The sequence below is a fragment of the Sprattus sprattus genome (assembly GCF_963457725.1).
Source record: "Sprattus sprattus genome assembly, chromosome: 8".
Taxonomy (NCBI): domain Eukaryota; kingdom Metazoa; phylum Chordata; class Actinopteri; order Clupeiformes; family Clupeidae; genus Sprattus; species Sprattus sprattus.
Genome location: NC_137927.1, coordinates 10,865,727 through 10,885,726, shown reverse-complemented (window position 1 = coordinate 10,885,726; position 20,000 = coordinate 10,865,727). Strand labels below are relative to the sequence as shown.

Here is a 20,000-nt window from a genome sequence, read left to right as displayed (position 1 = left end):
TCTCCCCCCCTCTATCCCCTCATCCTCCCCCCTTCCTCCACTCCACAGAGATCCGCAATGGGAATCTAAAGGCGATCCTTGGGCTCTTCTTCAGCTTGTCTCGCTACAAGCAGCAGCAGCAGGGCCAGCGGCAGCAGCACCACGCTGCCCAGCAACCCCCGGCCCCGCAGAGCAGCGCCCCTGCCCAGCTCACCCCCTCGCATGGGCCTGCCACCTCCTCTCAGGGTCCCCACCACGCACACAAAGCACAGGCAGAGATGCAGTCCAGGTGAGCCCCACCTCCATCACCAACAAGGGGGCGCAGAATAGAGATGGGAGCAGAATGGTGAAATCCTAGAAAGAAAGGAGAGGATGGAGGGAGTAGGGTAGAGGATCAAGTGTTTATGAAATCTTTAAAATGCCATCCATGTAAAAAGCATAGACAGGCCTGCTGAAAGAGAGAGTTTTGTGTGTGGAGTATTGAGTAACAACATCGCATCCTCGAGAGTCTATCTATGATACTTACAGTATTTGAGGTATATTTGTATTGATGAACCAAAACATGTATTTAGATAATATGAAGTCAGACATGATTTAGTATTTTTGGAAAGCGTTCCAGAGTTATTAAATCTTTGATTATCCCTTTGTCTGGTTGATATGCCAACAAAGATATAGAGTGAATGCAGCCAACGTAGTTGAAAAGTCCTAAGTAATGTCTGTGATGGAGAAAATAACTGTAGTATAGAGCTAGTCACCTCTCTCCGTGGGATTGCACTGCATAGATACATAGCCACCTTTGCCCTCTACTCTAGAACTTTCTTTGGCTACAGCTTTACATTTCGCCTTTACTGTTGACATTCCCTTTGCTTCTACATTGCTTCTCCACTCATTTCGATCTCTCTATCTCTGTCTCTCTTTGTCTCTCTCTCTTTCTCTTCATTTGTGTGTCTCTTTGTGTCGGTCTGTCTCCTCTCTTCCTCTATCTAGGGATGCCTCACAGAGTAAACTGCTCAAGTTTTCCCTTGGTCAGAAAAAGTCTTCTAGGTCAGCTCTTCCACTCGTGCTTATGTCTCCTGGTCCCAGTGCTCTTCCTCCTCTTCACCCTCCTCACCTTCCTCACCCTCCTCTTCCTCACGTTTCTCATGTTCCTCCTGCATGCATTTGTTTTTTTGTTTGTTTTTTGAAGAATCTCAGTGTAAAGTAATACCCCAACCTGGCTGCAGTGGAATAAGGTCCTTCTTATCACGCCTCATTTGAAATGGTGCTCAATGGGGTGTGAGGGACCTTTAGATAACCCCTGCTTTGGTGTGTGTGTGCGTGTGTGTTCATCTGTGTGTGTGTGTGTGTGTGTGTGTGTGTGTGTGTGTGTGGTGCTGTGTGTGTGTGTGTGTGTGTGTGTGTGTGTGTGTGTGTGCACGTACGCATGGGTATGCATGCTTCCTCCTATTTGAAAATGACATTAATTATTAACTCGGAGCGTACCGCAGTAGCCAGCTGTGGTTGGATTGTTCTCCCTCACATATGATGGCTGGAATACGTCTATACATGTGGTTGAATGAACAACCAGACAAAACACATATTTATTGTTTAAATAAAAATGTCACTTAATGTCATACGTATATTAATCTCAAATATTAATATAACCTTTTGGAACCTTATTGTCTACTACCCTTTAAGAGCTATCAGCACTGTTCAGATACTGCATGATAACAACCAAAATGATAGCATACCTCCCCCTACTGGTAAACAGTTTAAATTACAGGTAAAGCTACAGCATGAGTAATGCACTGCATATTGAAGTGGTGTGTTTCAAAAATAAATGCCGTGGTCTTTTACTCTGATGTTCTTCATTTCCTCGGATTTCATAATTTGTACAAAATATCATATGTCTGAGCAAAGGGCAAGCGAACTGAAAATAGCTGCTTAAGCTCAAAGCATCCATCATTTCTCTCAGTGGTCTCCAAATGGAAGTGGCTTGGTCAGCCCGGAGCATTAATGAGTTTTTGGCTGAGTGAACAGTGCTTTGAAATCAGCAGGATTAAGGTTTAATCGCTGTCAGTCTACAAAAGCAGTGTGCAGGAAAACTGCAAGTCAAATGAAGTGTGACACACGCATACACACAGAAGAAACCAATACCAGTCAGTCATATTTAATAGCACTGAGCCTGTTGGACTTCTGATCTTCAGCAGCAAACATTCAGAAAACCCCCTCCACCCCCTTTCCCTATAATCGGCTTATCGGCAACTGTCTGCGCGAGTTCCCGTTAGCGCGCTACCAAATTAGCAATTCATGTGACTGCCGTAGGCCGTCAGGGGCTGCATGGAATTAAATAGTATTGACAGACCATGCTGGTCTGTATATATATATATATGTGTGTGTGTGTGTGTGTGTGTGTGTGTGTGTGTGTGTGCGTGTGCGTGTGTGAGGGGATTACTCTTGAAGGGGAGACTAGTGATATTCATGTCAAATCTCTCAAGGCTAATCCGTGTCACCGATCAGTTTCATCCATGTCTAGACTCACATGAAGCCCTGGTGTCAATGATGTGTCTGTCCGTCTGTCACTCGGTGACTCTCCATCTGAGAGAATTCCCATGACTCCGCAGGTCAAACACACATGCCACGCTCAAAAGGGCTTTTGTTTTAGTTTTGTAGGCAATTTTTTTTTTTACTTCAGGGGATGTCATGTGTCTTGCATGTGTGATGCTGATCATGGACCTGGCTCAATGTTATGGGTAATTTATATGTTTGACCTTTGATTTAAATCCAGCCACCCAATTAAACCATGACAATGGCAAAGCCATTTAACATTTAACCACAAATTACATTTGAGGTCAACCACCAGCTCTAGCCCTGGAGAGGCACTAGCCCAGAGGAGAGATGGGGTTCTTCATGTGTCCTCCATAGTCTCCCATTTTTCCTATAGATAGAGCCAAGACTTTTCTGATTGCAACAAACAAAATGCACATCAGCCATAAGACATCACTTGCATAAGGAATAGTGTATTATATTTCGGGGCAAGGTAAGGTCGTAACTAGTGGTCAGAATGTGCAACACCAGCATCGTACCTAGTCCCTGGCATCGGACCTAGTGGTCGGGATGTGCTACATTGATGCTGATGCTGTAACCTCCTCCTCCTCCTCCTCCTCCTCCTCCTCCTCCACCTCCACCTCCTCCTCCTCAGTGTCTCATGTCCTTCTCTCTAACCCCTCCAGACTCCCCGCCCCCACGTCCAGGATGTCCACTGCGGGCAGTGACAACTCTCCTCGTGGGTCCATCAGCACTGCAGGCAACCGCCGCAGCCAGGGCTTCAGTGACAAGTCCAAACCCGTCCCAGCGTTGGCCAAAGGTAAGCCCGACCAGCTTGGTCATGCCAAGGCTGAACTGGTGGTTGATCAGCGACATTATTGTAAACACTAAACAAATAACTTAGTCATAGGCTAGCTGTAGCCCAAAGAATGATTGGTTTTCAAGGTCCCTTTCCCTTTGATTGCTATGTGCGAGGTATTGTATTGTGTACTAAGATTAGATGTAGTTATATTATTGTATTTGCATGTGTGCCTTTGAGAGGGAGAGAGTCCATGTGTGTATATGCCCTTTGTGTGTGTGTGTGTGTGTGTGTGTGTGTGTGTTTGTGTGTGTGTGTGTGTGTGTGTGTGTGTGTGTGTTTGTGAGAAAGGGAGAGTGTGTGTACTTGTGTATGTAGTGTTCATAATTCACTCAGAGTCCTTTGTATCTCTGTCCTTGGTCTGTCCTGATTGGTTCCACACTGCCCTTCCCAGAGGCCTGCGTGGCTCATCATGTGGACCCTGCTCTGTGTCTTTGTGTCACACCAATTTAGGTTGCAGGTCCCCTTCAGCCATGAAATGAGCGTGAATTAGACACAAAATGCCCCATAGAGAGAGTACTGAGGCATTGGTGAACGTGCGTGCCTGATGTATGAGTGCTCTTGTGGTAGAGGTGTGTATGTCTCTGTGTGTCTGTGTGAGAGATGTTGTGTATGTATGAATGTGTGTGTCTGTGTGTGTGCGTGTATGTCCATGTGTGAACACATGTTGTGATTCTGAGTGCAAATAGCCTAAGGCCTTGCCCTCTAACCCCCTCCATTTGCTGAGGTTTATTCCTGCTTGTGCTACTGCCTGCCTAAGTGGAAAGTGTCAGTTATTCAGGTCAGTGTGCATTGAGACTGTGTATTAGATTCTGTGTGTGTGTGTGTGTGAGTTCCTGTGTGTATGTGTTGGGTTTCTGTGTGTGTGTCTGTTTCTGTGTGTTTATGAGTTCCTGTGTGTATGTGTGTTTCTGTGTTCCTGTGTGTGTGTGTGTGTGTGTGTGTGTGTGTGTGTGTTTCTGTGGGTGTATGAGTTTCTGTGTGTGTGTGTGTGTGTGTGTGTGTGTGTGTTTGTGTGTGTTTCTGTGGGTGTAAGAGTTCCTGTGTGTATGTGTGTTTCTCTGTGTGTGTGTGTGTGTGTGTGTGTGTTTGTGTGTGTGTGTGTGTGTGTGTGTGTCTATATAAGTTCCTGTGTGTGTGTGTGTATGTGTCGTGTGTGTGTGTTTGTGTGTGTGTGTGTGTGTGTGGCGGGGGGTGGGGTGGTTGGGGAACTGCCATGAGCCAGTACCAGGTCCCCACTTCAAAGAGGCTGAACAGAGCAGCATTGTCATATGGGTCGGATCAGAACAAACTGTGAAGGGGTCACAAACTTAGCAGCTGTTACATACTGTACATTTTAGGTACTCACATCCGTTTACCTACTAATGGATTAGGTGCCTCAACATATAAAGCTTGTTTGTTTGCTTAAACTTACTGTGTTCAGTTCCTGTTATGGTCATACCATGAACTTGGTGTGTTCCTGTGTCCCATATTAGATTATTGTAGAAGATTTATAGGCAAAGGCTTTAATGTGTTGCTATTTTTAGACTTCAGATTCACAGGTGTGTGTGTGTGTGTGTGTGCATTTGTGTGTGTGTGTGTGTGTGTGTGTGTGTGTGTGTGTGTTAGCTACTCTTTTGTAACGCATGTCAACCCAGTGGCCACCTGTGTGTAACAGGACACTTAAAAACTCTGCTGTGAACAGAAGAGGTCACCTCACAGTCCCCTCTCAGGAAATACTTAACACCAAAGCCCACACGTACTGTACTTTGGACAGGAAGTTACACAGTCTTGTATGGATGAGTGTGGATGTGACAAAGAGAGAAATAACTGGATTGCACGTGCTTGTGTTGAGTTTTTTGTGTGTGTGTGTTTATTTGTGTGTGTGTGTGTGTGTGTGTGAGAGAGAGTGCGTGTGTGTGCCCGCATGTGTGTATGTCATGCACACTGTGTGCATTGAATTGTACTTCAATAGATATGAAAAATAATTGTTACTGATCAATGCAGATCCACAGCAGTTAGCTGAAAACACAGCCAATTTGCATGCTTTGATAAGACACCAATTAGTGAACCAGTTCTCAAAAAGAAAGGGAGTTGAACAGTAAAAAAGGGAAAAGAATAAGAGAGGGATGGATTGGTTAGAGGAAGAAAGAGGGGCATGGTTGAGAGGAAGAGAGAGAGGGATTGTTGAAAGGAGGACAGAGAGGAGGTGGGGTGGACCACTGCATAAAGCATATAGCATTTAGTTCATGTGCTCCCAGTGCAGACCTCATTTCAGCCCGTCTGTCTGCGCTAAAGCTAGTTACAGTGTGTTACACCACAGCAACAAGGTGCTTCTAACCTCTCTTTGGAGACAGAGAAACGTCTGGAGATATAAGAGTTGGACACTTGGACCGCTCAGGCATCTGATGACCCACTGGCTACTAGGACACTAGGGCGCACTTGAACTGCTCTGGTGTTCTTCCAAAATCTCTCTCTCGCTCTCTCTTTCTCTCTCTCTCTTTCTTTCTCTCTATCTCTCTCTGGGAATGAACATATCCAATTATGAGGTTTGTTTGAACTAATTTCTTTGACTTTGCTGTGTAATTCGGTTGAGCTCTATTCATGACCGACGTTGGCTCAGTGTACTGTAGTTCTGTAATTACTCTGTGTCCTGATCTACCAGTCATGCTGTTTAGACAGAGAAGAGTTAGTGAAACAGAAGATACCTCTGTGCTGGCATTTTTATGTGTGGTGATTTTGAATACTACGGCCTCTTAAGACTGGTAAAATGAGATTTTTGTTGCAGTTGTATATATCAGATTATGTTTCCTGTATTAGCTTGGAGCTTTAAATGGTGTTGGTACTCAATACATTTCTGTCTAAACATCAGCAAAAACAATAAGATTCGTCTTTGAGAATTGGTCAAGGAGTCAGGTGCATTGGGTGTGTGTGTGTGTGTGTGTGTCTGCTTAAATGTGTGTGTGTGTGTGTGTGTGTGTGTGTGTGTGTGTGTGTGTGTGTGTGTGTGTGTGTGTGTGTGTGTGTGTGTGTGTGTGTGTCTGTCTGTCTGTCTGTCTGTCTGTCTGTGTGTGTGTGTGTGTGTGTGTGTGTGTGTGTCTCTCTGCTTATATCTGTGTGTGTGAGTGTGAGTGTGAGTGTGAGTGTGAGTGTGTGTGTGTGTGTGTGTGTGTGTGTGTGTGTGTGTGTGTGTGTGTCTCTCTCTCTGCTTATATCTGTGTGTGTGTGTGTGTGTGTGTGTGTGTGTGTCTGTGTGGGTATGGGTATGGGTGTGTGTCTTTGTGTCTGTGTGGGTATGGGTGTGCATGGCAAACTGTGTTGAATGAAAGGACAGCTGAGCTGTATGGATTCTATTTCTGGTGAGCAGACAGGAGGGACCTCTAAAGTTGAACTGGGCCTCTGAACAAAGCCCCGCTGTCCCACCGCCCCACAGGGACGCCGCTGAACTCAGAGAGGGAGAGAAGGAGAGAGAGCCGAAGAGAGGTACAGAGAGGGAGAATAGGAGAAAGAGAGAGAGAGAGAGAGAGAAAGAAAGAGCAGGTTGTCTGGTTTGTATGGCAGGCAGGTCATGAAGAGAGTCTGTATTCTTATCCTCAGATGCCCACTTTGCCCACAACAAAAGTGAGCTGATAAACATTTATACTGAGGGCTTTAGCCTATTTTGAGCCCAGGGGTATATAGGCATAGTCTAGGGCCCATAGACCAAGTTGCTCCTTTACTGGTTGCCAGATGTATTCATTCCATCTTGTTGTGCATTATTTCAAAGCTTACCAGTGTTTATTGGGCATATACAGAACTGTCAGGTGTTTGTGTCATGTGCTTTTTATATGTTTTATGAGGATTTTGGTTACACCTGAAGTGTACATACACATACACACACACACACATGCACACACACACGCACACACGCACACACGCACACAAGCACACACACACTTAAAGGGAGAAAGAGAGAGGACTTCAATAGGCTTCCAGAGATCAAATTTGTTGTGCAAGCATGGCCCTGCACATGTTTCCCCTGATTAATGTCCATCTGACATGCCTGTAAGTGGATCTAACTTTATGCGGTTCAAGCAGAGGATTCTTAAAAAAGCAACACTGCCGGCCATCATATGATTTGCCACCAATCAGGCAAATAAATGTCCTTGATGGAGAATTACACTTAAAGCGATTAGCCGTGACATACTTGTGATCGCCTTCTGTGTGCTGTGCATGAATGAGGCACTTTTATTTGTGCCGAGCCTTCTCCCAGCCCAGCCTTCCAGGGCTGTGAAGCCAGCCAGCAATGCTGAGAGGTAAACATGGGATGCGTTAGCATATGCGTTAGCGTTAGCGTTAGCTAATGTGTTTAGATATGGAGGGGAGAAGAGTCTAGAGTGGAGCAGGTCATTTTGAGTTCCAATGGAAGGGGTAGGAAGCCAAGTAGAGGAGACGAGAGGAGAGGAGGGGAGGGGAGGGGAGAAGGGAGGAGGGGAGCAGGAAAATGTAAGGGTTAGGTGGAGAGGAGAGGGCAGGAGAGGAGAGGAGAGGAGAAGAGGAAAGGAGAGGAGAGGAGAGGAGGAGAGGAAGGGAGCAGGGAAATGTAAGGGGTTTGGTGGAGAGGAGAGGAGAGGAGAGGAGAGAAGCAAAGCAGGGTCGATCCAAAAGTTCAGATGGAAGTCTTGTGACCGTGGCAGGCTGAGGTAAACAGCGTCAGCCGACCACTGCCCCCACCACCCCCACCCCCCACTGCACTCTTAATGCATTTACTCAACCTCTCCACCCTCACCCCCACCCATGAAGATTCTACTGCCCCCACTCAGGCAGGCCCTTTAATCCCAGAAGCGTGAAGCTTAAGTCAGGAGGCACAGGCACGGGAGGCCCTATTTGATGTTGGGTGATATGGGTCAGTGGGCGAAACAACATCAGTGTAGCCACTCAGTGGCACGAGGACCTGTCAGAAGGACTGGGTGTCTCTTCGTACAGATGGCCCCTAACTCAGAGAGAGGAAGGGAAAAAGACTGACCAAGACGTCAAGACATAAACAACAGACTAGCTGTCATTAAATAAGCGAAAGAAAGAAAATAAATCTTGGTGTGGAACTGAAACAGACTTGATGCGTTTTAAGACTCTCTATATGACTGGAGAGGTAGGAGAGAGAGTGGAGGCTCTGTGGTTCTACTGGGGGTGGGGGGCTGACCAGTCGTCCATGGTTTCCTCTGTTTTAATGACGGCTGTGTAATTACATGGTGCAGAGCTAAACACTTAAACATGGCCCTGGAAATGACAGAGAGACCACTGCCCTTAGGGCATGCCTGGCACATAGGATAGGTGGAGGACGACCTACCCCCCGACCTTCTTCTCTTTTCTCTTCTCCCAATGTTGGGAACCTCTCAGTATGTGGCGAAGTAGAGGCCATGACAGAACAGGAAAGCGATTAAGGACAGCAGCAAAGGGTTGAAAACGACAGCGGAAAATAACCAGAGACGTTCCGTCCGTCACTCTAAATAAATCGCTCCTCTCTCTCACTTTCTTTTTTCTGTCTCTCTATCTTTCCTCTCTCTCTCTCTCTCTCTCTCTCTCTCTCTCTCTCTCTTTCTTTCTCTCTTTTTCTCCACTCCTCCTCCCATTTGTAGTCATTAGCAATCTGACCCACTTTCCTCAGGCTGCCACGGCTAATTGGCCGTTAATCACTTCCTAATTGCCGCATTGTTTTGCCGGTGCTCGCTAAAAACACCAAGTGAGAGGAAACAGGAGAGTAGTTAGAAGAGGTTTTTTGCCTCCAACCTGGGAATACAAATATGTAAAGATATAGGGAGAAAGAAAGCAAAAGAGAATGCGCGTGAGAAGTTATGAACGGAGGAGAGCTGTGATTGCATAATTCCCTCTTTGAATGCTTAACAGACATCAAAGCATGGTTTTTATTATCTTATTAAGTATTTATGCTACATTTCTTAAGTAGGGTATTTAGCATTGGATAAAAGATGACGGCATGAGGAGAATTAGCACATGCTTTGAAATGTAGGCCCCTTTGCAATCATAACAATACAAATATACAGGGGCACTGGCTGTGGTAGATGTCTACATTTTAGCAATGGCAATGTGTGATTAGTAAGTAAAAAAGCTGCAAATTGCCTAGAAGTGATGCAAGATGCATGAGAATTGGATCTCTTCTGTGATTCTCCAGTGTGTGTGTGTGTGTGTGTGTGTGTGTGTGTGTGTGTGTGTGTGTGTGTGTGCATGTGTGTGCATGCCTGTGTAGGTATTTGTGTGAGAGTATATATATGTGTGTGTGTGTGTGTGTGTTCGTGTGTGAAGGGCAGGAGCTATAATGGGAGGGTCTGTGTGAGCGCTGGGCTGGAGAGCACTGGGCAGGCAGTCTCGGCGTGGTTAACTCCTGTGCTGCGTCTGCCCTGCCTCCTCCTCCTGTCTCTCCTGCAGACCGCCACCGGCCTGGTGTGCTCCGGCAGCAGAAGGAGAGCAAGCTCAGGCGACGAGAGAGAGAGAGAGAGAGAGGGATACTGACAGAAAGTGAGAGGCGCAGAGAGAGAGACAGATACGGAAGTTGAAAAAGAGAGAAATAGTGATAGAAATAGAGAGAGATAGAGGCAGAAAGAGAGAGAGTGAGAGAGAGAGAAAGAGCGTAAGGTTCAGAGCGAGAAAGAGGGGGAGAGAGATAGAGACAGAGACAGATATTGAAAAAGACAGAAAAAAGAGTGAGAGATAGAGACAGAGAGAGAGAGAGAGAGAGAGAGAGAGAGAGAGAGAGAGAGAGAGAGAGAGAGAGGGAGAGGGAGAGAGAGGGAGAGAGGACACAGCATGGCACAGGGCGTCACCGAGCCCTAAATGTGCTTTGACACACTGAGAAGGGCCTGCGGTGGACAATAGCCTTTATTGAGGAGCGTCTCCGGTAGGTCAGGAGTGTGTGTGTGTGTGTGTGCTGTGAGCTGTGGGAGAGGGAGTGTGTGCTCAGTGTCACGCTGCCTCTCACGCTCAGGGCTCAGGCTAAACTCTATGAATGATTTGCATGTGGAGGGATTTTTAATTCTCCTGACAGTTTTCTGCACTATGGTACGGTATTTGCAGTGTTTGTGTCTTATAGTAACTACTAGATAGTTCAACTGTATATTTGAAATTGTCAGTGTTTGTTTCTGGAATTATATTTGTTTATGTGTTGATTTATAGTTATTTATTTACACCTGTTTGATTTTAAGAGCTCTAAATTGGCCTGGTTCTGAAAGGCCTTGTGTGTGTACAGAAAGGACATTAAATAGCCAGTGTTTTGACTGGGACTTGTTGGCCGAACCTAAAAGCAGTCTCACTCATTGTGACTATAAACAGTTTATAACAGTTAGTCAGTGTGAGCTGCAGCATGGAGTAATGACTCATTTACACTGGAGCTGCGCTCCTTTTATGGCTGGGGAGTGTATGTGTGTGGGTGGGTGGGTGTGTGTGTGTGTGTGTGCGTTCACAGATTATCCCTCTATTTTAACCATTCCACCCTTTTCATCTCTCTTTTTTCTCCTCCCTCTCCACCTACTCTGTCTTTACCACCCACACGTGTGACTCCTCTCTCCCTCTCTCTCTCCCGCTCTCTCTTCTCTCTCTCTCTCTCTCTCTCTCTCTCTCTCTCTCTCTCTCTCTCTCTCTCTCTCTCTCTCTCTCTCTCTCTCTCTCTCTCTCTCTCTCTCTCTCTCTCTCTCTCTCTCCCTTTCTCTCTGCAGACTCATCAGAAGGTGTGACCTCCCTGCCTCCAGGCATGACTGACCTTGCTCCCTCGTCCTTAGGCTCCGGCTCGGTCACCTCCTCCTCATCCTCCATCTCCTCCTCCTCGGCCATCCCGCAGCCTAACTCGGCCGGCAAGCCCTGGAGGAGCAAGTCCCTGAGCTCCAAGCACACAGCTACCTCCACCGCCACGCTCTCCGTCAAGCAGGAGAACCCGGCCATAACCACCACCAACGGGGCGTCTAAGCATACAGTGTCCTCTGACGCGCCAGCCAAAGCGGCATCCCAGAAGTCAATGCTGGAGAAGCTGAAGCTCTTCAACAGTAAAAGCGGCTCCAAGTCGTCCACGCCTGTCCAGCAGACGCCGGCAGACAACGGACAGAGCGGCGCCGCACTGAGGGACTCTGGGATCGTGGTGGACCGGGTGGAGGGCGGGTCGAATACGGACCTGCTGCTGGACGAGATCGAGGGCAACTCCCGACCCGTCAACGGTTCCCCCAGCGTGCCGACGGTCACAATTGCCATGACGACCAGCAGCCCAAAGATCGCCCTGAAGGGCATCGCCCAGCGGACGTTCAGCCGGGCGCTCACGGCCAAGAAGAGCTCGGTAAAGGGTGCCGAGAAGGAAAAAGAGAAGGAGCGAGCAAAGGACAAGGACAAAGAGCGGGCAAAGGAGAGCTCCAAACGCACCTCCATCCCTGAGCGGGGGGAGCCCAGAGATGTGGAGCCCAGGGAGGAGAATGGCACTGGGGGTGGTGCGACAGAGGCTGAGCCCAAACGTGTCTCCAAGATCGCCAGCTTCATTCCCAAAGGAGGTAAAGCAGGGGCCTCCAAGAAGGAGGGCTCCACCACAATACACAGCGGGATACCAAAGCCAGGTGCCAAGGGCTCCGGGATGGGAACAGGCCAAGGGAAAGGCTCGGGGGCTCCCCCCGGTGGTAAAGATGGGGAGAGGCCGCGCAGCATGCGCCTGGGCGGGGGTCTAGCTCTGCACAGGGACAGCCGGCACTCCTCGTCTTCCTCCAGCCTGGCCTCCACAGAGGGCAAGGGCCAGCAGAGCCACAGCGCCGCCGCGCTGGCCAACGCCAACATCACGCAGTCCACAGCCAGCAACACAGTCAGCGTGCAGCTGCCTCAGCCCCAGCAGCAGTACAGCCACCCAAACACAGCCACTGTGGCCCCCTTCATGTACAGGTAAACACTCGTCACCTTTTAATCGTGAAGAGTAAAATGATTCTGTTGAATGAGGTGCCATCAGCGTCATTATGGAGACCTTGTCATGGCATGTCATGGTCTTACACCTGGAGTTTCAATAGATTATTTTCCTTATACAAATACATCGGCATCCACGCTTTGAGGATTTTAATGGAAGTTATCAAAAGGAAAAGGAATTTCGATATAACTTCAACCTTCTTTTTTTACTTATTATTGATGAGTCCTTCACCCCACGCTATTTCGACCCAGAGGCCAGAGTAGCCACTCCCGCTCCCATGGCGAGCCCAGCTGCTCCGCGTTTACCCGGTATTTCCTCCGGCGTTGCCTCCCTCTGTAGAGCCTGTTTGTTTTTGGTGAATTCCACTCTTGACCTGTGTGTCAAAGTGCCAGATTACGTCTAATTAAAGCTTGAGACGGGCGAACACAGGAGAGGAGGGAGTGTTTCTCCCTTTGGTTTTTTTTCTCAACGGGCACAATTTTAGATGCCTCGCCTGTCCCTGGCCTCTCTCCCCCCCTATTCTTCCTGTGCAGGGCTGGCGCTGTCATGAACCTGCCAAAGAGCATTACCAGCGCCAACTCTGATGCATACCTCTCTCTCTGTGGTCTGGAGGTTATGAATGCGGTTTAGAAATGGCAGACCGCCATATACGGGGTGCTGGGTATGGCACAAACAATGTTTGCTTTTTTCATCTTTGAAAGAGATTGTTGCACCCAACGCCGCCCCCCTCCCCCCCAAAAAATGACCCATGAAGACTGTGGTTGTCATGCGTTTTGTATGGTGAAAAGACAGGAGTTTGTATAAAATAGATTATCTCCATGGTAATCTGGCACTTAGATATACAGCACTAGATGTGTGCTTTTAACCATTGTCATCATGCCCAGTGTTGAAGGTGGAGAGCTCAAGCAAGTTTGAAAGGATATATTTGGGGTCAAATGAGTGACGCTAAAATGTGTCTTGGAGAACAACAACTGGGGTGTAGCTGACAACTGTGTCATTGTGTCGTTTCAGGTCTCAGACTGACATCGATGGAAGCATGTCGTCAGAGATGAGCTGCGGAGGCAGGGCTGACGACCCGTCAAACTTCGGCAAGAGCAGCCAGACCTCGATAGAAGATCTGTCAGGTAGGCGATTGATTGTGTCTCCTGGCCGGACCAGAGGGCTCTCTACTATTGATTCAGTCTGTGAACCCCTCTGGCCCTCCATCTGACTGTCATTTACTTTGTATCAGTTACAGAAAATTACATTATTGGATAATGTTTAATAAAGATGAAACCAAACTTTTTTATGCCTTAATATTCACACACATTGCATACTTCATTGGACATATTTTGGGAAATTTCAACCAATAGTATTATGTGATAGGAGCCATAGTGTGAGAGAATTTCAACCAATGTTTCTCCTCCTGCCTTAAAGGAGTCCAGTGTATCACTAGTTGTACAGTAACTCTCTGGCCTGTTCAGCTCTGGTGTGTCGACCACATGTTGCCATGTGGGGTGTAATTAGGCTCACTTGCTAGGGGATTTCCAATGGAGGACTATGTTGTCCTAAACAGTAGCTACTGGGCCATGTGTGTGTCTTTTTAAAATTAATATGTTGGTCAGATGTTTGCTTAGTCAGGGTATGACCTTATCTTGAGGCAGTCCTTTGGGTTTTTTTAGGCTCCTCAGTGTTTGGAGACCAGCTGCATGTGGAATACAACGAGAGCATTGTATGGTTGACCCCTAAAGGCCGCCCGTGGATAATTTGTGTTTATGCTTCTTACAGGTGAAGACCCTGAAACCAGGCGATTACGAACCGTGAAGAACATCGCAGACCTCCGACAGAACCTGGAGGAAACCATGTCCAGTCTAAGGGGAACCCAGATCTCACACAGGTAAGGGCTGTCTATAAGGACTACTATCAACACCCCACATACTTCTTCACACAGTCAGAGTCGAAGGGGGCGGTATACGTTGGGAGTAAATCTACCGGCTGTCTCTCTGGTGTACTCTGAAAGTGAGACGTGATGGGCAGCTAAGGAAAGTAAACCTGCTGATTTAATCACTTGTCAAAGGTAAGAGGCAGTAAACACTCCCTGCCTTTATATGAGCAGTGCTGTTTATGAGTCTGCTGGGGAACGAGTCAGACTAGTGCCATCTGCTGGACATCTTTCATAACAACATCACATTGCTTCTCAATGGGCTCACAGTTTCAGCCCCTGACAGTCCGGTTATAAAACCTTAAGGTGAGGTGTGATGATATCAAACAAGTACAAAACATCACCAAGATAAAATGTGTTATATGGCGGTGTCTTTGTGTGTATAGTTTTTTAATATATATATATTTAGGCCGTGGCTGGTTTTTGAAACATTTACCATGGAGGAGACTCCCACAGCAGGTTTTTTCTCACAAAGCAATCTCTTGAAGTTGATTTTGTGCGCTCAAGGTCTAGACTTCTCAGATGTCTGAGTGGTCACTGTCTACTGGGCTGCTTTAGTGGTCCTGACAGACGTGTCCTATTCTGTGAAGCCAGTGGAGCTTCTCTTGAACTCACACTGAGAGAGTCTCAGAGTTCTGGATGATGTCAGCTCCATGACAGCTACCTCCCATGGACTGTCTGCTTGTTACCTTTCACAGCTGCGTGTGTCTGTTCCAGGATGGGGTGGGTTTTGGGAAGACACAGCAGGCTTGTGCAAATAACTTAGGCGTTTATTCAGTTTAACTGAGATCAGTTCACTTTGGTTAGGTTACAGTGTGTTTACCATATATAAAGAGAAATCCATGTATAATGTAATGCAAAAAATAATGTAATAATGAAAGACATAGGACATGTAATCTTTTATCTTTAAAGACTAGGTTGTGCTGCATGCAAAATTAAATTTGGATGCGGATATGTCCCTTTAATGTGAATTATTCATTTTTTTTCAAAGTAATGGAGCAACTCTGGCGTCTCATTTAAAACACAATGATTTACTGATCCAAGCACAGCAGTGGCCAGCAATTGTGCCCAGTCTTGCACACCGCAGACTGAGCCCCTCTGCAGTGCGTTCAGCTGGATATGTCCATCTATGGGTGTGAGTGTGTCAACATAGAGCCTACTCTGAGCATGGCGTTTATGAAGGGTAGTGTTTTGAAACGAGAGTGTGTTGTAGAGATGAGACGCTCGCGCTCACCCTGAAGGGTTTGAGTGTGTTTGGATTTGAGGCTCTCGGCGGGGCTGTGTGGCAGCGACCAGGCAAACACACCAGCCAGCCGAACCCCGGGAGCTCTATTTCTGGCGCTCTGTTTTGGCCGGGAATGCTGGCCCCACAGAGAACCACAAGGCCGCCACAGCTTGTTAAACGACATTACTATAACTTAATGTCACAAGCCATTTATCCTTCTCGGTTCTCTTGCTCGCCTCTTTCTCTCTTCTTGGTTCTGTTCATCACCGTGCATATCACTAATGCTTTAGCACCTGCACTTTCTGCACTTAAATTTTCTTGTGGTCTACATTTGTATATAAAGTGTAAAATCTAATCTAATTTCATCTTTCCTCTCACCCCTCTTTGCACTCTCCTCTCTCTGTCCCTCTCTCTTCTACTGCCTCCCTCCATTCTTCACCCTCCCTCCTCCCCGTCCTCCTCGCCGTCTCTCTCCCAGCACCCTGGAGACCACCTTCGATGGCAGTGTCACCACGGAGATCAGTGGGAGGAGCCTGCTGGGCCTCGGCTCTCGGCCAGCGCCAATGTCGTGGCGTATGGGCCAGTCGAGCCCACGGCTGCAGGCGGGCGACGCTCCCTCGCTGAGCAACAGCTATGGCCGCGGCGGTACGGGGGGCCAAGGCCGGTTCCTGTACCCGGGCGGGGCCCTGCGGCGGCAGCTGGCAGCCCGCGGGAGCGCCCTGTGCAGCCTAGAGCTGTCGGACCGCGCGGACGAGCTGGACCTCAGCGGACTCGCCATGGACGTGACGGGCTACATGAGCGACGGAGAAGTGCTGAGCAAGAACACGCGCCCTGATGATGTCACCAGCGGGTGAGTGGCCACTCTGTCTTTGCACATTTATATCATGGCCTGAGGTTGGAAGGTGTGGAACATTGTTTGTTTGTTTATCACCGTCTAATGAAGACGTGGTCTACTGAAGCGTAGAAAATGATAGATTATACCTATTATTATTTAAAATAAAAATGTATATTTCAATACATTACTGATAGAAACTGGTCTGACTTCAGCACTCCTTCTCTTTACTTTGTGTATTTAAAGCAGACTGATCTTTGCAAATGACCCTGATTTGAACAGCGTATTTTGGAGTTTACACTCCAACCACACTAGATGGCGCCAACATTTCCTTAATGTCCTGCTGAGACATAGCAGTGTATCTCTTACGCTGGCAGAAGCATGAAGTGTACAGACAAGAAAACAATCAAACAAACATAAAAAAATATGGGCAGAAAACAAAGTATGAAATTCCCTGAATATTTCCTCTGTGCTGAAACAAGCTCTGCATACCTTGACTCTATCTATAATTTAAATCCCTGTATTATTATATAAGCTTTTATTTGTATTTGTTCATTGTTTCCATGGGAACAAACATCAGCAAACATGCCTTTGAAGGCATGATTTGTGATGGGGAGTCCTAATGATACCGGATACCTGTCAGCAGTCTGTGTGAAGATGTCAGCCGAGGGTGAATTGATGGCATTCACCTGCGCTGGCATCTTCATTTTATGCAGCAATGTTCTGACTGAGAAATTCCTACATAATAAAAGATTGCAGTGCTGGAGAGAATCTGTTTGGCACTGTCTTTACAGAGACTGACAGGCACCAAATATGCATTATTATTCTTTCAAAGTGTGTGTGTGTGTGTGTGTGTGTGTGTGTGTGTGTGTGTGTGTGTGCATCAAAAGGGTAGCGTCCCTTATCTCTTGTATCTTACAGTCTCTACAGGGTGTTCTCTGTTAGCCTAGGGTTAATCTGACCATGTGTGTATGTACACGCTTGTGTATGTGTGTGTTTATGTGTGTGTGTGTGTGTGTGTGTGTGTGTGTGTGTGTGTGTGTGTGTGTGTGTGTGTGTGTATGTGTGTGTGTGTGTGTGTGTGTGTGTGTGTGTGTGTGTAAGAGAGAGAGAGAGAGTGAAAAAGAGTGTGAGAGCCTGTTTGTGTATCTGAATGCACGTAACAGCACAGCTCCCTCTCCTTTCCTCCAGACGTGTTGAACCCAGTTACCCTTTGTAGTAAACAAGCATCCAGCAGGATGACGTGAACACTCCCACTGCGAGGCTGAGAGTCCGACCCTGCTGCCTCTATGATTCCTGTGAACAGGACCCCGGCCTTCGCCCTGCAGTAGCCTTTACAGTCCTAGCGCACACCAGCCAGTCCCTCTCCATTGCACCCAGACACAGCATCTCCTGCGGCGTGAGGTCATGCTAGAGCCTCTAGGTTCTCTGCCAAGGCAAATGCCCCCCCCCTCCCCTCCTGAGTGCTCCGGAGCAGTAGTGGTCAGGCCAAGGCATGTGTCATGAGGAGGCATTACAATATTTGCGTTGGCGTTGACAGTTCTCCCGGGGCTAAAAATAAAAATGGGGAGTTGAGTAGAGAGGCTGTTAGAGGCCATGTTGTGTTTTAAAACTCCACGCCTAGCTGAGCCTGGAAGAGGGCTCTAAGGAGTGGTGTGTGACTGTGTGTGTGTGTGTGTGTGTGTGTGTGTGTGTGTTAGTATGTGTGTGTTAGTATGTGTGTGTGTGTGTGTGTGTATGTCTGTGTGTGTGTGTCTGTGTGTGTGTGTGTGTGTGTGTGTGTGTGTGTGCGTGTGTGTGTGTGTGTATGTCTGTGTGTGTGTGTGTGTGTGTGTGTGTGTGTGTGTGTGTGTGTGTGTGTGTGTGTGTGTATGTGTGTGTGTCTGTGTGTCTGTGTGTGTGTGTGTCTGTCTGTGTGTGTGTGGGTGGGTGGGTTTGCACAGGGGAGGTGGAGGCTGCTGTTTGTTTTCGACAGCTATCTGTGGAGTGTTTTGAGTTTTCTTGCACTGGGTCGATAGTGTTAAGCCATAGTGAGTTTGCCACTGGCTTATTAGTCAGCACTAGTGTGTGTGTAGCAGAGTTAATCCCGGATTTTGGGGGGATGTTCTTTTAAAGATACTTTTCACATTGTTCGTATTTTAAAAGGCTTAAAAAACAAGAAGATTGGAAGACTGCACCCTAAACTGGATTTTTGTATAGTCAGTTAGCATTTAATTATTTTGTTATTTTGAGGAGAGACAAGTTGTAATGTTTACTGAAGTTTCGAACCTAATAATATTTAGGATGTTGTATCTTTAGTTGGATTGCACAGTAGGGACAGGCAGACTTGTGTGTGGAGTGGAGTGATGGATGGTGAAATTAGGCCTCATTCAGAAGCAGGGCGTCACGGTTGCCGGGTTACTGGATTACTGAGAGGGGAATGGAGTGGCCCTCTGGCTCTAATGATTTAAAAGCACATGAATACCCCCCCCCCCCCCCCACACACACACACACACACACACACACACACACTCTCTCTCTCTCTGTCTCTCTTTGCCCAGGAGGCTCTACAGCTAGCCCCTCCGTCACCTGTACAATACAAGTGTGTATGCTTGCATGTGTGTGTGCGCTTGCATGTGTGTGTATGCTTGCTTGTGTGTGCGCTTGCATGTGTGTGTGTGCTTGCATGTGTGTGTATGCTTGCATGTGTGTGCGCTTGCATGTGTGTATGTGTGCTTGCGTGTGTGTGTGTGTGTGTGTGTGTGTGTGTGTGTGTGTGTGTGTGTGTGTGTGTGTGTGTGTGTGTGTGTGTGTGTGTGCGCTTGTATGTGTATGTGTGAGTGATTTTTTTTCTTTTGTGTGCACAACATGAACTGTGTCTGTGTGACTGTGTCTGTGTGTGCATGTGCACGTGAGTGTGTTTGTGTGTCTGTATGAGAGATGGAGAGAGTGAGTGAGACAGAAAGTGTGTGTATTTTAGTGGATGTGTGTCTGACCATAGCAGGCATCTTGTGTTGGTCTCATACGGGTCCCGTACCTGTCTATCAGGTTCCGCCACCTCTGCCTAGCCTTATTTCCCCTGGCGTTCGGAGGCTGTTATTGTACCTGCAGGAAACAGCCAGTCAGTAACACCTCCACCCTCTGTAGACCGGAGGGAGGCTGAAGGTCTGCTGGACGGGCTGCAGCCCTGCATGTTCCTCTGGGACTCGGCCAGGGAGAGCTGGCTCATTCAGACCGCTTTTACTGCTACCATGACAGCTCGCTTTCTTCTCTGCTTCAAAGGCTTTGTTCATTTTGACACAGGTTGTGCTTTTTATTTTGTTACGTGTCTCTGGAGATGAACTGCACGCCCTTCAACCCAACTTGTAGAGCACAGTGCTTACATTCCAAAGCACTGCAGTTGAGTACGTTCAGTCTACTCCTGGTAAGGAAAGGGTAGTAAAGCAAATGGATGCATTCAGTCCACAGTAAGTAGATTTGAACGAGGGCCTCTGCTAATAGCTGGTTGTGATCTCATTACGAAACAACCCCTAGAAAGGTGGCGTCTGTCCCGGCACCTGATGTTTACATAAATATGAATTTGCATAACGGCTCTCCTGTTTCTCTTATGAATGAGAGGCTGTCTGTGGTGTGTGTGTGTGTTCATGAAGGTGGGGAGGGTGAGCTGTCTGCATGCTGTAGTCTTGAGCTCACTCATAAAAGTCCCCCAGGCTCTGTGGTAATGCCACATGATGGATTGCCATGTTAAGATCCCCCCCCCCCCCCCCACACACACACACACCC

The 20,000-nt window shown here is 47.5% G+C and overlaps 1 protein-coding gene across 1 annotated transcript in view; it reads left to right on the top strand.

Moving 5' to 3' along the window:
* Positions 1–20,000, top strand: part of nav2a (neuron navigator 2a) — an 83,880-nt gene that overhangs the window by 17,230 nt on the left and 46,650 nt on the right. The window contains exons 5-11 of the mRNA XM_080843845.1: positions 49–268; positions 967–1,023; positions 3,192–3,325; positions 11,047–12,241; positions 13,272–13,384; positions 14,028–14,136; positions 15,885–16,256. Of these exons, the coding sequence (XP_080699971.1) occupies positions 49–268; positions 967–1,023; positions 3,192–3,325; positions 11,047–12,241; positions 13,272–13,384; positions 14,028–14,136; positions 15,885–16,256 (2,200 nt within the window). The remainder of the gene's footprint in view (positions 1–48; positions 269–966; positions 1,024–3,191; positions 3,326–11,046; positions 12,242–13,271; positions 13,385–14,027; positions 14,137–15,884; positions 16,257–20,000) is intronic.